The 15032-nt window shown below is 38.3% G+C and overlaps 1 protein-coding gene across 6 annotated transcripts in view; it reads left to right on the top strand.

The window, feature by feature from the left end:
- CTNNA2 (catenin alpha 2) overlaps window positions 1-15032 on the top strand; it is a 1155573-nt gene that overhangs the window by 1048874 nt on the left and 91667 nt on the right. For all 6 annotated transcript variants that reach the window (XM_074397692.1, XM_003922543.4, XM_010333399.3 and 3 more), the window contains 3 exons: window positions 897-989; window positions 1806-1962; window positions 11185-11385. In XM_074397692.1, coding sequence (XP_074253793.1) covers window positions 897-989; window positions 1806-1962; window positions 11185-11385 — 451 coding nt within the window. The remainder of the gene's footprint in view (window positions 1-896; window positions 990-1805; window positions 1963-11184; window positions 11386-15032) is intronic.

The following is a 15032-nucleotide window of genomic DNA, read 5'->3' as shown; positions in this document are numbered from 1 at the left end:
CGAGTTGAACCACTTCACCTGGGAACTTGAATTCAGTCAGCTGTTTGGGAAAGCATAATGTTCTTAAAAATCAAATTTGAATATCTTTCACCCCCCTCCTCTGTTCCTGGCCCATCCATCTTCAGAGCCAACTCTTTGAAGACAGAAGGGGCCAAGAACCAAGGGGGGTGGGAAAGATATTCAAATTTGGGCCAGGAACCAAGAAGGAAAAAAAAAAAAAAAAAAAAAAAACTGTTGGCTTTGAAGATGGAAGAGGCCAGGAACCAAGGAGGCCATCCAATTTGAATGTCTTATACCAGATCTGCACATTGTAATTTACTGTATACTCTGCCATTGTCCATTGAATGATACGAGCCCTTTTGCTGCATCGCTCATAACAGCTGGCCTCTAACAACATTTGAGTTGGCAATGAGTGGACTAAACTTTTCAGGCAGATCTGGAACTTTGAGGGTGGGTTACCATCATTGTCAGCTTACTCTTAATCTCTCAAGCCCAAAGCGTTGCCTGCATCATTCTTCTCACTCAGCTCTGCAGGGTCAGAACTGAGTACCGAAATGTCCAAGATCACACGGTTTTGCATTTGATGATGAGTCTTAGGGGGCTCCAGAGAGTGTAGGCAGATTAAGGCAGTTCATAAAAGAAAACAGGTCAAAAACCCTGTTAAAACACATCCTTGTATATGCTTGAGAGTCGTGAAATGCCTCTTCTGACAGAAATGCCTAAATTAGCATAAGAAGTAGTAATAGTTGGTTCTACATGAAGGGCAGGGTACCCTTATCTTATTTCTGAAAGAATTCTCCTGGAAGAGACATCTGCCAGAGAAGGTACAATCCCCAGTCACAGTATATTTTCCCTTTGCCCCAGCATAATTTTCACTAAAATCCTCTTTAATACAGGTTGCTAATTTGGCCTGTTCCATCTCCAACAATGAAGAAGGGGTGAAATTAGTTCGGATGGCAGCCACCCAAATTGACAGCCTGTGTCCCCAGGTAAGCCTCATTCACCCTGTTTCAAAAGCCTGTCAGTGACCCTCTCCAATCCAGCCCTCATGCTCCTCCTTTCCTTTCTCTATTCCTTCTCGCTGGAAAATGCTACTCACCACTCATGGGGCATTTCAAATTCTACCTTTCTTAGGAAGAATAAACTACACTGGTCTCTTCAGAATTACTGTGACGGGGCGGGGCATGGTGGGTCACACCTGTAATCCCAGTGCTTTGGGAGGCTGAAGTGGGAGGATGGATTGAGGCCAGCAGTTCAAGACCAGCCTGGGCAATATAGTGAGACTCCATCTCTACAAAAAATAAAATAAATTAGCTGGGTGTGGTGGTGCATTCCTGTAGTACCAATTACCGGGGAGGCTGAGGTGGGAGGATTGCTGGGACCCAGGAGTCCAAGGCTGCAGGATTAGTGACTGTACCACTATACCCTCCACTCCTGTTGACTTCGTTCTGTTATGGGTTGTGATTTAAATATCCCATATCTATTTACCTTGTCCCAGCAGCTAAATCATAAACTTGCAGATGTGGAAAGCAAGAACTGCATTTCTGCCACATCTGTGCTACGTAAATGAGACTTGTCTAGTAAATACTTTTTGAAAACTGAGGCAAACTGTCGTGTCTTAAAAAGAAAGCAAACAAAAATTAATGGTAGTTGATAACTTATCTTTTATGTTTGTCCTTCTGAACACCAGGAGCCCACTTATCTGTAGAATGTCCAGGGCCCATGGTTTAACATGATCTTTGACCTGCTTATTCCTTTTTTGAAGTGTGTGGTCATCATGTCCCTGGATTGTTTCCAACAAATAGGTCATCAATGCTGCTCTGACACTGGCTGCCCGGCCACAGAGCAAAGTTGCCCAAGATAACATGGATGTCTTCAAAGACCAGTGGGAGAAGCAGGTCCGAGTGTTGACAGAAGCTGTGGATGACATCACCTCAGTGGATGACTTCCTCTCTGTCTCAGGTAATCATCACAAACAGGTCCCATACAAGGCAGGCTGAGGAGGGTAACAATGAGATAAGGAATGAGTCGCAAATGTCATAGGTCTGTGTTTCAGGCGCTCTCCTTAGATCTTTGAGTTTTTTTTTATCATCTCTGCAAATGTGATTATAACACTCTCCCAATTCTTTGGTGTTTATGTTATTTCAAGATACAGAGTCAAGGCATTAAAAGGGAACACATGATTTAAGGTGGCTTATCTTCCTTTTCAGTGTTTGGAGTTTATAAAACAGGCTGGCCTGTGATGTATCGGAATCACTCATGTAAAAAGGGCCATGGAATATGGGATTCATTAATCTACGAGCTTTGTCTTAAAAATAGGTGATCAGTTACTCCTATTTGGCTATGTTAATTTTCTCTTACTTTCAACAAGTGAAGTTTTGTGATAACAACGGTAAAGATATCAGCCACATAATTTACTGCTGAGAAGGCACTTGGTAGCTATCAAGGCTTTGAGCACTTGCCTATGAGGTAGAAGGAACTGAGTGAAAGAAAATAGAACTGCTCATCCCTTGAAATTATAACTTTCTTCTTTGTAAATGAAGCCAGACTGGAGGATGTAGTAGACATGAATAACTGTGGAGTCAGTTTGACCTTTAACAGGACTCATGGAGTCTGTTTCAAGATTGAGCTACCAGCCAGCAAATGGGCCTTTTTCCAAAAGCTTTTGACCTAACTTATTTGGTCCAGTTCACCTGGATAAATCTGTGAGGTGGAGGTCACTGGAAACATCAGCCTTCTTTGTGAGGTGTTAAAAGAACCAGCTGACCCTTCGAAATGTGAATTGGCCAGGTGTTGCAGGTGTGTGGAACTCATACCTACTGACTCGGGCAGTACTAGCCCTGATGACTGGCTGGTTCTTGGCAGGCTGAGGGCTGAGGGAGACATGGCATCACTGCTGGTGGGAACCAGGCAGACAGGACCTCTGACTGCAACAGTGTGCAAGTGATTTCTGAGTGGCTGTTGTGTTTAGAAAATGTTTCTAGTTGCAGTCTTTCCTTTTCCTAAAGAAACAGTAAGTTCCCACTGGGCTTGTCTCAGAACTGCATAGTCAAATCTGTAGATGTGATGGATAATGAGAAAGCCAGCTTTTCAATGAAGGGGGCAAGTCAAGGCAGATGGGAACAGTGATGTAACATGAGGCCTGTAACTAGAATTTACGTTACTCTATGCTGCTGGGTTTAATTCCCATCAAAATTCTATAAAATAGGTACTAGTAATTCCTGGTTTTCTTTAAAGAAAACTGTCATTTAGAGGGTAGGTGACTTGGCAGAGATGGTATTAAAATCCAGATTATCCTCTTTTCAGAAACTATATAATTCTCAGTAAGTCAAGATAGAAAGAAAATTTCCTTTGGTGCTTCCGCCTTTCATTTTAGCTTCCTCTTTCCACCTCTGGTATTCATTCCAATCTCTAATCCCTTTCAGAAACCTGTCTTGTTTTTGTTTACTAAGGTGTTTGTTTTTGATGACTTGTCAAAGCAACTAGTCATTTAAATATCAGTATATCTAGAATTTAGCTGATAAAAGAACTCAATATATTGCCATTTTTTTTTCTGCTTTGCTGATAGCTGAGTCCTAATCCTGTAAAATAGACCCCCACAAAATGAATCTCTCATAAGGTACTTGGAAATTGCTCAGATAGGTATGTTGGGAACTTGGGTGATGAAGAATAGAAAGGTGGCCACTGATACGAATCTTCTTTCTAGCATATGGTCAGTTTTTTCCAGGATAACTGTGGTGCTCCAAATAAGAGCCCTTCCCAACCAGCCTCGGATCTCACACAGCAATCCTAACAACCCCTGAAAATCTTCTGCATCCCGTTCTACCTTCAAATCAATAGGAAATACCTATATACTGCCTTTTTCAGAGAGGAATCATTTCAGAACTTTCAACTTTTCCAACCTATTCTTTAAATGAATGTACAAAAATTTGAGGGTGGGGACAAGCAAGGTGAGGAGGTCTTATCTCAGACTTTTTCAATAGGGCAAAGCTTTTCTTAATTTTCCTCCCCCAAGCCCTGCCTCTTTGCTCCCTTTTCTCCTTGCCGTTGCTTGGTGCATCTCATTATTACCAACAACAAGAAAAGGCTTTGGCTTCTGCTGATAACACTGTGCAGTCCAACCGCAGTGGTACAAGTGCCGTGGCATGCCACCGCAGGAAAATGAATAGGCACTGTCAGGGAGCCAGCTTGGCAGGGCCTGCTGGAGCATGCCTTTGGAGTTGACAATCGGAGGCAGCAGGCACCTTTCCACAGACGGGGTTTGACAAATAATGACACAGCCCACTCCGTCCTGCTGGTAGGCTGTGGACACAGCCCGATAGTTAGGGAAACTACTTCTCATCTTCTCTCCGAGCTGGAGCCAAATATTTACATCAGTAAATTGCAAGTTTGGCCCAGGAGATGTTTTGAAATGGCATTAATGACATTTTATGTATTGGTTTCTTCTTAGGGGAATATCTCTTCTGGCAGGAAACTCTATTTAAAAAACAATAAAAACAGATCTTTGTTTTTAAAAGACTGTAGTATTGTTGCTGGTTTTTTTTTTATGCTACCCTAACTTGTCTATCTGATATTAAATTTATCCATATGAAATGCAACAAGTTTGGGGAGCAATGATGCTAGCTATTAATATTACAGGAGCAAAACCAATTTTCGGATCTGGCCTATTCTCATAAAAAAAGTGAAATGGCTGTGTTGGAACATTTAAACTTTTTCCCACTTTGGAAAACCTACAAATTTTAATAGAGATTTAAAATAAGCATCTTGGCATTAATCATGTGACAGTTTACTTCTTGGATTTGGCTCACAAAGTAGTAGAAATCTAAGATCTGAAAAAGCTATTAACTTGATCTCATAATGTCCAAGAGTTTTGGTTATTTTTTCGAACACTACAATCTTAAGTTTGTCCTCTTTTAAATATTCACAGTGAATTTCAGTTTTTGAATCTATAGCCTTGTGATTTACGATAATCGAATAGTTTGGTCATCATTGATTTTTTTTCATAACAAAATTATATCATTTCTAAACTGTTGCAAAATGTAAGGAAGTTTACAGCAAAATATGTTGCAAGCAAATGTTTGATGACATGTTTAAATACCACACGTGATATTAGAGTATGCCACCCAAACATTACAGTTTTTCCCCTGCAATGAAATAATCTCTAGCATACATTTGCCTTTTATTACTATTTTCATCTCTATTCCTTTTTAGCTGCAACATCGATCCTCTGTCTCTTTACTTCATGAATTCTTTCTCTTCAAAACACCTTAGCATAAAAGTGTGTAATCGATTGCCCCTTCTCAGTGAGCATGTTCATTCAGTATCTCCCTTTTGATTGCCTGCTGCCTATGTGCCACTGTCAGGAATGCAAATACGAATCAAGTATGAATTCTGCCTTTAAATAATTGACTGCCCTCCTTGATACATACTAGATAAGTGTGCTTACTAACTTCAGGTCCTAGACCTGAAGGCATAGGGTATAAGAGTCGGGAAATTATGACAGGGGGTTCAAAAATCCATATATACATCAAGTATGGTCTTCTGACCGAAAAGTTCATGTTCATGTCTACGTGAACAGCTGTGGCTTTTTTCCAAATACCAGTAAACCTCAAATATATTGCGGGTTCTATTCCGACTAACACAGTAAAACACCAATTGCAATAAGGTGAATCATAGAAATTTTTGTTGTTCCCCAGTGAATATAAAAGTTAGGTTTACAGTGCAGTGTAGTCTATTAACTGTGTGGTAGGATTATGTCTAAAAAATGCATTTAAAAATACTTCATTACTAAAAAATGCTAAAGATCATTCTGAGCCTTCAGCCAGCCATAATCTCTTTAATGGTGGTGGGGTGGTTCCTTGATGTTGATCAGAGTGGTGGTTCCTGAAGGCTGGGTGCCTATGACAATTTCTTAAAGTAACATAACAATAACATTTACTGTGTTGATTGAGTGTTCCTTTTATGAAAGATTTCTCTGTAGCATGTGATGCTGTTTGACAGCACTTTATCAACTGTAGAACTTCTTTCAAATTGGAGTCAGTTCTCTCAAACTCTGCTGCTACTTTATCCTCTACATTTATAGAATATTTTAAATCTTTTGTTGTCATTTCAACAGTGTTCACATTATCATACCTAGGGAGAGATTACATCTCAAGAAACCATTTACTTTGCTCAGACCTAAGAAGCAATTCCTCATCGATTAAGTTTGATCATGAAATTGCCGCAATTCGGTCACATCTTTAGGCTACATATCTGATTTTAGTTCTTTTGTTATTTCTACTTTCTTCCTCCACTGAAGTCTTCAACCCTTCAGAGTCAACCACGAGGGTTGGGATCAGCTTCTTCTAAACTCCTGTTGATGTTGATATTTCGACTTTCTCTGGTGAATCAATCATGGATGTTCTTAGTGGCAACTAGGATGGCTATTTCTTTCCAGAAGGCTTTTAATTTACTTTGCCCAGATCCATCAGGAGAATCACTGTCTATTGCAGCTATAGCCTTATAAAATGTATCTTCTAAGTAATAAGACTAGAAAGTCACAATTTCTCCTGGATCCATCTGCTACAGAATAGATGTGTTAACAAGCATGAAAACATTATTAATCTCCGTGTACATCTCCTTCAGAACTTTTGGGTGTCCAGGTGCATTTTCAGTGAGCAATAATTCTGGAAAGAATTACTGTTTTTATTCTGAGCAGTAGTTTTCAACAGTGGGCTTGAAATACTCAGTAAAGCATGCTATAAACAGATGTGCTGTCACTGGGCTTTGTTGTTCCTGTTATAGAACACAGGCAGAGTAGATTTAACACAATTCTTAGGGCCCTAGGATTTTCAAAGTGGTAAATGAGCATTGGCTTCAACTTAGTCATCAACTGTATTAGCCCCTAACAAGAGAGTCAACCTGTCCTCTGAAGCCAGTCATTGACTTCTCTCTACCTATGAAAGTTGTAATTGGCACCTTCTTCCCGTAGAAGGCTGTCTTGTCTACATTGAAAACTTATTGTTTGCCCCCTTAATCAATGATCTTAGCTAGATCTTCAGGATAACATGCCACAAATTCTGTCTGTCCACATCAGCACTTGCTGCTTACCTTGCACTTTTATGTTATGAAGATGATTTCTTTCTTAAACCGCATGAACCAACTTCTCCTAGCTCCCATCTTCTGCAGCTGCTTCACCTCTCTCAGCCTTCATACAATTAAAGAACATTAGGGTCTTGGTTAAGATTAGGCTTTGGCTTCAAGAAATGCTGTGGCTGATATGATCTTCTGTTTAGACCACTCAAACTTTGTCCATATGAGCAACAAGGCTGCTTTATTTTCTTACCATTTGTGTGTTCATGGGAGTAGCACTTTTAATTCTTTTAAGAACTTTTCTTTGTACTTACAAGTTGGCCATTGGGCTTCTCTTGACTTGTGACATGTCTTCCTCACTAAGCCTAATCGTTTCTAGCTTTTGATTTCAAGTGAGAAATATGTGACCTTTCCTTTCACTTGAACACTTAAAAGTCATTGTAGGGTTGTTAATTGACCTAATTTTAATATTGCTGTGTCTCAGGGAATAAGAAGCCTGAGAAGAGGGAGAGAGATGGCAAATGGCAGTCTTGGTGGAGCGGGCAGCACACACCCAACCTTTATTAAGTCTGCCATCTTATATAGGCATGGTTCCTGATACCCTAAAACAATTGCAATAGTGACAAAGAGAACTGATCACAGATCATCATAACAATAATGAAAAAAGATTGAAATGTTGCAACAATTGCAAAACTGTGACACAGAGACAGGAAATGAGCGTATGCTGTTGGAACAATGGCGCCAACAGACTTGTTCGAGGCAGAGTTGCAACAAACCTTCAATTTGTATTTGGAAAAAAAAACAGTCTGTATAAGAAAGCAAGACATGCCTGTAGATTGCTACTAATAAAATGCAAATCTGTTTGAAAACATTCTGAACCATAGTAGTTTTTACATGTCTACCACCCATCAGTATAACTACTATCATGAGGAAATTGTGACTCATTTTTTCATAAAAGGGGACCTGAATTGGAGAAGGTTGAAAAATTCTGAGTAAAGTATAACTATATGTTGCTTAACAACAGGTGTACATTCTGGGAAATGCATAGTTGGGCAATTTCATCACTGTGTGAACATCATATACTCTACACATCCAGATGATATTGCTTACTGCATACCTACATTATACAGTAAAACCTATTGCTGTTAGGATACAAACTTGTACAGCATGCTACTGTACTGAATACTGTAAGCAATTGGAATAGAATAGTAAGTTTTGTGTATCTAAACATACATAAATATTTTAAAATTGCAGTAAAACTATGATATAATCTTATGAGACTACCTTCAGATATGTGGTCTGTTGTTGACTGATTTATGTTGCATGACTATCTTAAAATTTAAAAATTTTATTTATAAAAATTAGTCAATTAGGCTGGGCTTGGTGGCTCATGCCTGTAATCCTAGCATCTTGGGAGATCGAGGCTGGTGGATCATTTGAGGTCAGGAGTTCAAGACAACCTGACCAACATGGTGAAACCTGTCTTTACTAAAAAAACACACACACAGAGCCAGGTGTGGCAGTGCACATCTGTAATCCCATCTACTTGGGAGACTAAAGCAGGAGAATTGCTTGAACTTGTTAGTGGAGGTTGTAGTGAGCCGAGATCCGATAACTACACTCCAGCCTGGGCAACAGAAGGGGAGACTCTATCTTAAAAAAAAGAAAGAAAGAAAGAAAGTTAGTCAAATTAGTCAATTAGGTAATTATAAAACTAATACTTTGTTCAAACAACATTATTCACCTATTTAACAAACTTGTTGATGATTTGAGTAATCAATAGCAGTGCTTTTGTTATTATGGGTTTTTAGCCTATGCTGATTTATTTTAAATAGGTATAAGATCTATTAAAACATATTTCTTGCCTCTTAATTAAATTAGTTGCATATTTCTACTTTTGGGTAGTCTTATTAAAAAAAAAAGTTTTTATTTTAACATATTGGGTCATGAGTAGGCCTCTTAGAATTTAAAAAACAATTATTAATATAGAGATTAGTATCTAATATAATCAACATACTTCTCACTATTTTTTACTGAAATCTAAAATACCATCTTTAAACTCTGCAGTGAAACCTTGCCCATTCTTGTAATACTGTTATTCAAATAAAATAGCAGCTAGATGTATAATTTGACACAAATCCTTTGGTAGTTGCTGAGTCTCAGGGGCCAAGACACATTTTAATTGTCTTAAGATATCTCACAGGACAGAAAGAGAAGCTTCTTTTAATCAAAGTTTAATATTTGAAACCTGTATCAATATTCATTTGAGTAAATATTTCTCTCAGATATCCTGTTAGGTGTATACTGTGTTCACATGTTTAATCATGTTTTCATTAAAATGACATGTCTCAAAATGTCATGATTTGGGAAATACTACTTTTTGTGGGTTTTAGAAATCTAAACACTAAAACTTAAACATTTCATTATTTTTCTATTCTAATTTATATATGAAATTAAAAAACTAGGGAATGTAGAAATCAGCAATTTATAATGGTTTGAGTGAGGAAATCACACTGTATGAGGTCAAAATGGATGTTCTTGATGAAAAGTCAGTTATAACTTGGAATTTTTATCCCGTGTCCTAAAACAATAAATATTCATTCTAAATGCTTAGTTTAGTGAAAGTAGGAGAGATCCATAGCAGAGACTAGGATTTCCTGGATACCCTCCTATCTTTCCTTTAGGAAACTTAAAATCAGAATTAGCCCTAAAGCTTCTTAAAGAGGTAATATTTTATTTTAATTCTTTATAAACTATTTGTTGGATTTGGCAGTTATAATTTTAACATGTTAATAGGTTACTTAAGACTTTTTAAACATTTATGAAAAGCACATTTTTATGTGCTCATGTTGTGGTGAGTTTTGGAAAATAGTGTAAACTGGTTTGCTTATAATTAAACTGGTTTGCTTATAATCAACAGAAATTTGTGTCTTATGGTTCTGGAGGCTGGGAAGTCCAAGACGAAGGACTCTCTATAGCCTTCTCACTGGAAACTCTCATGGTAGAAAGAGGGAGAGATCTCTGAGATCCCTTTTATAAGGGCACTAATTTCATTCCTTAGGATTCTGCCCTCATAACCTAATCACCCCCAAAGTCTGCACCTTTTAATACTACCACTTTGGGAGTTAGAGTTTTAACATACGAATTGTAAGGGAACACAAACATGCAGTTTATTAGTTTGTGTGTGCCTGTGTGTATGTGTTCAGTTTAATTCCATAAGGCACTAAACTTTTTGAACATTTCCTTAAAATTCTGATTCTAAGGAATGTACAAGGAATAGAATTACAAATCTCATATTGGACATGAAAAATACGAGACTACACACTTGTTAAAACTCCAAGGGAACAAATAATGTGTTTTCTCTATGCCAGGAGAGTGAAGCTTCTCCTCTTGCCTGCTTGATTTCTACTTTGGACAGTAGCATAAAAGCTGTGCAGACCTATACTACAATCTGAGGGAACCAGCCACAAGACAGGATTCTATTTTAATTGTGGGAAATTCTGATTATCTTCACCTAATCAGTTTTCCAATTGTATGTACCATGTGCATGACATAATTTTAAAAGACTAACTGCATGATATTTGTTCATTTTTACCTCAAATGTTTTCTTAATGAAAACATGATCAAACAAACATGTACCCAAAGCTTTAACTCTGGTCTTATTTATAGACATTTATAGTTAGATTGACTTCCTGTTGGCTGCTACAATTCCTAAAGTCCCTCTCGTGTAGTAAGTATCAAACTTCAAAACAAAGGAAGGGATATTCTTTAACTGAGTGGTCCTCAGAATGTAGTCTTCAAACCGGTGGCATTAGTATCACCTGAGACCTTGATAGAAACTCAATTTCTTGGGCTCTGAGACCCAGACTTACTGAATTGGAAACTCTTGGAGTGACACCCAGCAATCTACATGGTGCTACGAGCTCTCTGGGTGATGCTCAGGTTTGAGAACCACTACTGTAATTATAAACTATGTCCTTTAAATACGATTTTAGTATTAGGCATACATTGAAATGTGTGCAAGGCAAGTGTTCATGATAGTTGAATCAACTTTAATTGCTTAATTTCTGAGTGATTTAAAGTCATCTAAATGTGTATGTGTCCTCTCCATAGAAAATCACATCTTGGAGGACGTGAACAAGTGTGTGATAGCCCTCCAAGAGGGTGATGTGGACACTCTGGACCGGACTGCAGGGGCCATCAGGGGCCGAGCAGCTCGAGTCATACACATCATCAACGCTGAGATGGAGAACTATGAAGCTGGGGTGTATACCGAGAAAGTGCTGGAAGCTACAAAACTGCTTTCTGAAACAGGTAAGCAAGGGTGGCCAAATGTTAATGCTGTGATTCGTTTCCATATCTGAATAAGTCTGTTTCATTGATTTCTGTAGGCGTTGATGCTTCTAAATTGCATATGCTCATGGAAGGGTTGGAGTATTTGAGTGTTCCATTACTTGAGTTTGAATTTGAATAATTTTAGAAGAATGACAATTTTATTGCTTTGAGTACATATATTTCTTTATAGTTTTCATATAGATCATTTGATTCTCACAAACACAAGTAGGCAGAAGCACTTCTTCTGCCTACTTCATTATCTCCAATTATGGATGAGAAAATTTTATGGTTTGAGAAAATTATGGTTTGAGTTGGCTAAGAGGTTGGAATGAGGTCACAAGCTTAGAAAATAGTGCAAATGTGATAGGAACTTGGAATCTGTAATTTAACCTTTTCATTTATTGCTTGAGAGGACAGGATGTAAGGAAGAACTCTGAACAGCCAGTGGAAAGCATAAAAGTTCTAGATAGTGTGTGGGTATGATGTGCTCAAAGGAAGGTGGTGGCTGCTGACGAAGAGTCAGGCTTTCAGCATATACCCTTTCTTTCAGCATATACCCTTTCTTAGGTTTTCAGCTCCTAGGAAAGCTTTACATGCCCTTCTTCAGGGACACATGGCTGCCCACAGGACTCACTTCTATGATAAGGCATGGTTGCTCGTGGAAGCTTGTTAGAGCTTGTAGAGGCATTGGGATAAAAAAAAAAATCCACTGAATTAGCAACTACAACTAACAATCTACAACTCTGGAGAATATATAAAAGACTGGCCTATTTTTTAGTAGTTTTCCCTCTTGACCAACGTATTTGGGCTTCCTCAGGCCTTGTATATCTGTACATATAAGAATAGATACATAGTTCAAGGAATGAGAGGAGACTAGGGAATAGAAAAAGAGAATGTAAGTCCACATTGGATAAGGTTGTTCATGAATAATGAATTGGTGCATATATCTGCACAGAAGCACCTCTCCACTCAAACCCTAGGGGTACCTTCTTGGGTTTGCATATGAACTTTGGATGCCACTGGGCATTTTAAAAATAGCCATTTCTGAAAGGTCAGATATAGCTGTGTTCCGAGTTCTCCAGGATTAAATATGTTGGTAGAAATATGTTGCTTTTTATGGGGAAAAGAATATTTACAAAGAGTTCTGTAGATATTTGTTAGCCTGGAATAGCAAGGAAAAAAATACATCAACACAGGTATTTGTCATTCTCTTTGAAGTATAAACAGAAACAGAATGGTGTGGCATCCTGTTATAAAGAGCATGTCTAGAGATTGTTCCCCTTGAGCATTGTTACAGACTTATAATTAGAAATAATAACAAAAATAAAGATAAGATATAGCTGCATGTGAATTAGCTGAGTCAGCACTACTTACTTCCACATAAGCTTGTCCTTTACATTCAATCGAGCAATACAAAGCAAGCCACACAGTATTTCTTTCCTCACTTGGAAGAGTTGTAAAAGGATATTTTTTTCTAATTCTCCAAATTAAGGACTTTTTCTGTAGTAACCATTAGGGAGACCATCTCACATTTCTGTGGTTTTCAGCTCCTAGCCCATCAGCTCTATTCTTGTATAAAGTTTCCGCTTCATGTGGGATATCTGACAAGAGTAACACTCATTTGGGTCTGACACTAGATAAATAATATCAGAGAAGGGTGGAATAATATCAGAGAAGGGTGGAAGACCTAGAGTCAGGGCTCTGTTCCTGCCCACTCATGACTAGTAGGAAGGACACTTGTAGCAGATGAAAGATAACAGGGCATATTGCCCATTTTCGTGTGACTTTCTACCCACAGATTATTCAGACACTGTTCAAATGACATTTTAGAACTTTTTTTAATTTAATCTTGGACTGCTTCTACAACAGGAGTGCTGCTGACTAGGTCAAAATCTAAACACAAGGGCAATTGCTTAGTTGATTGTAGTATTTTATCATAATTTTCACCCAAACTCTTGATATGTAAATAATTTTCTGGTTGATTTTTCTGCTTTAAAAAAACAATTAAACAGTCATTCATCCTGGATTGTTGTTTCTAATCAAGATTTTTGCTCTTGTTCTGAGATTTGAAAATGTTTATCCTAGCTTGAGATGATTGAGCGCTCTGGGGGTTTAACTAAAGGCACCTTTCTTATTTTGATGCCCACATCTAATTCCTAATTGAATATGGTAAATGAGTAGGACATTAAATTCTACTTTTCAGGATTTGCTGAAGTTAACTAGGAAAGTAACTAGGTAGAGGATGAAATAGTTTACATGTAACTTCAGTAGGAAATATAGGAATCGGTGTCAAGAAAAACTAGGTGTCAGTGAACCAAGAGCTAGAATATGAAGGTATACGATTTCTTTAGTATTTGTCCCCAGTTATTCTTTTCTTTCTGAAACAGGAGTAATGGTATTTTTTGTGAATAACTAGAAAGGTTGCCAAAGAAATGAAAGACAAAATTTAGCTGTTAACACACTGATTGCTAATTAGAATTGCTGGGCAATGTGCTTACATAGAGCAGAGGCAGGAAGTTTGTACATGACCACAGGATCAGTTCTGTAATTATGGTTGTGCAAAGTTTGGTTGGTGTGTGTATGTATATGTGTGTGTATATATAATCGAAAGTGATTTAGTTCCAATGTCATTGTGAGTCTATGCTAAGGAGATATAAGATATATGTCCTGAAAATAGAAATCCCTATGCATGCCCCTGATGCCCAATTATCTACCTTTTGGTTGGTTTTGTTCCTGACTTAAGTAATTTTAGAACCATGTTGAATTGTTCACTTTTCTACCTGAGTCTATCAAATTTTGTCATGAGAGTACATTTTAGGCTGAAAGAGGGTGGCAGTGGGGGAAAAAAGGCGGGGGAAATGCCAAGAAGGAAAGATAAGGAAAAAGAATACAAAATGTCATGGTTTTCGTTGTTGTTTTTGCCTTGCCACACCTACTAGATTCTGCCCATTGACTTTTTTGATATTTTACTTAAAAATTATGTGCCATTAGATTCAGTACCCTAAGTCAGAAGTTCTCAATCTCTGTACTGTTGACACTTTGGTCTGAGTAATTGTTTCTTGGGGACAGTTCTGCTCTGCCCATTATGGGATGCCTAGAAGCATCCCTGAACTCCACCTGCTAGGTGTTCGTAGCATCTCTTTCTTCTACATGCCAAGTTGTAACTACCAAGATGTCTCTAGAATTGCCAGATATCCTTGATATAAGTGGGGCGTGGTGGTCAAAATAATGTGCACTGAGCATCACTGCCCTAAAATAAAGAAATAACCCAAAATAGGGGCAAGTTAGGACAGGACACATTGGAGCCTATGTACTGTGGACATAGTGGAAAGGGAGAGGGGTGGGAGTATATTACAAAGAAGCATTTATAAAAGGGCAGAATATAAACAGCCGTGGCCGAACTGGATATTGCTGCTGAAATGTTTACACACAGGCCAGCCCCTATGTAGACATGTGAATGGCTGCAGGGGTGGGTCGCTGTCAGGAGACTCCCACTTTACCACCTGGCTGCCCTTGCCGAGTGGCTGGAAAATTGAGAGTTACCCAGAGTGACAACACCTCTGTGGTTTATTTTCCATGAATTATTTTATTTCTTCAATAAAGACAGTGTGCTTTGACTGAGAGTG

This window comes from Saimiri boliviensis, chromosome 1, assembly GCF_048565385.1.
Source record: "Saimiri boliviensis isolate mSaiBol1 chromosome 1, mSaiBol1.pri, whole genome shotgun sequence".
In the NCBI taxonomy this organism is placed as follows: domain Eukaryota; kingdom Metazoa; phylum Chordata; class Mammalia; order Primates; family Cebidae; genus Saimiri; species Saimiri boliviensis.
The sequence above is the reverse complement of the archived record's forward strand: the minus strand, read 5'-3'. Positions and strand labels throughout refer to the sequence as shown.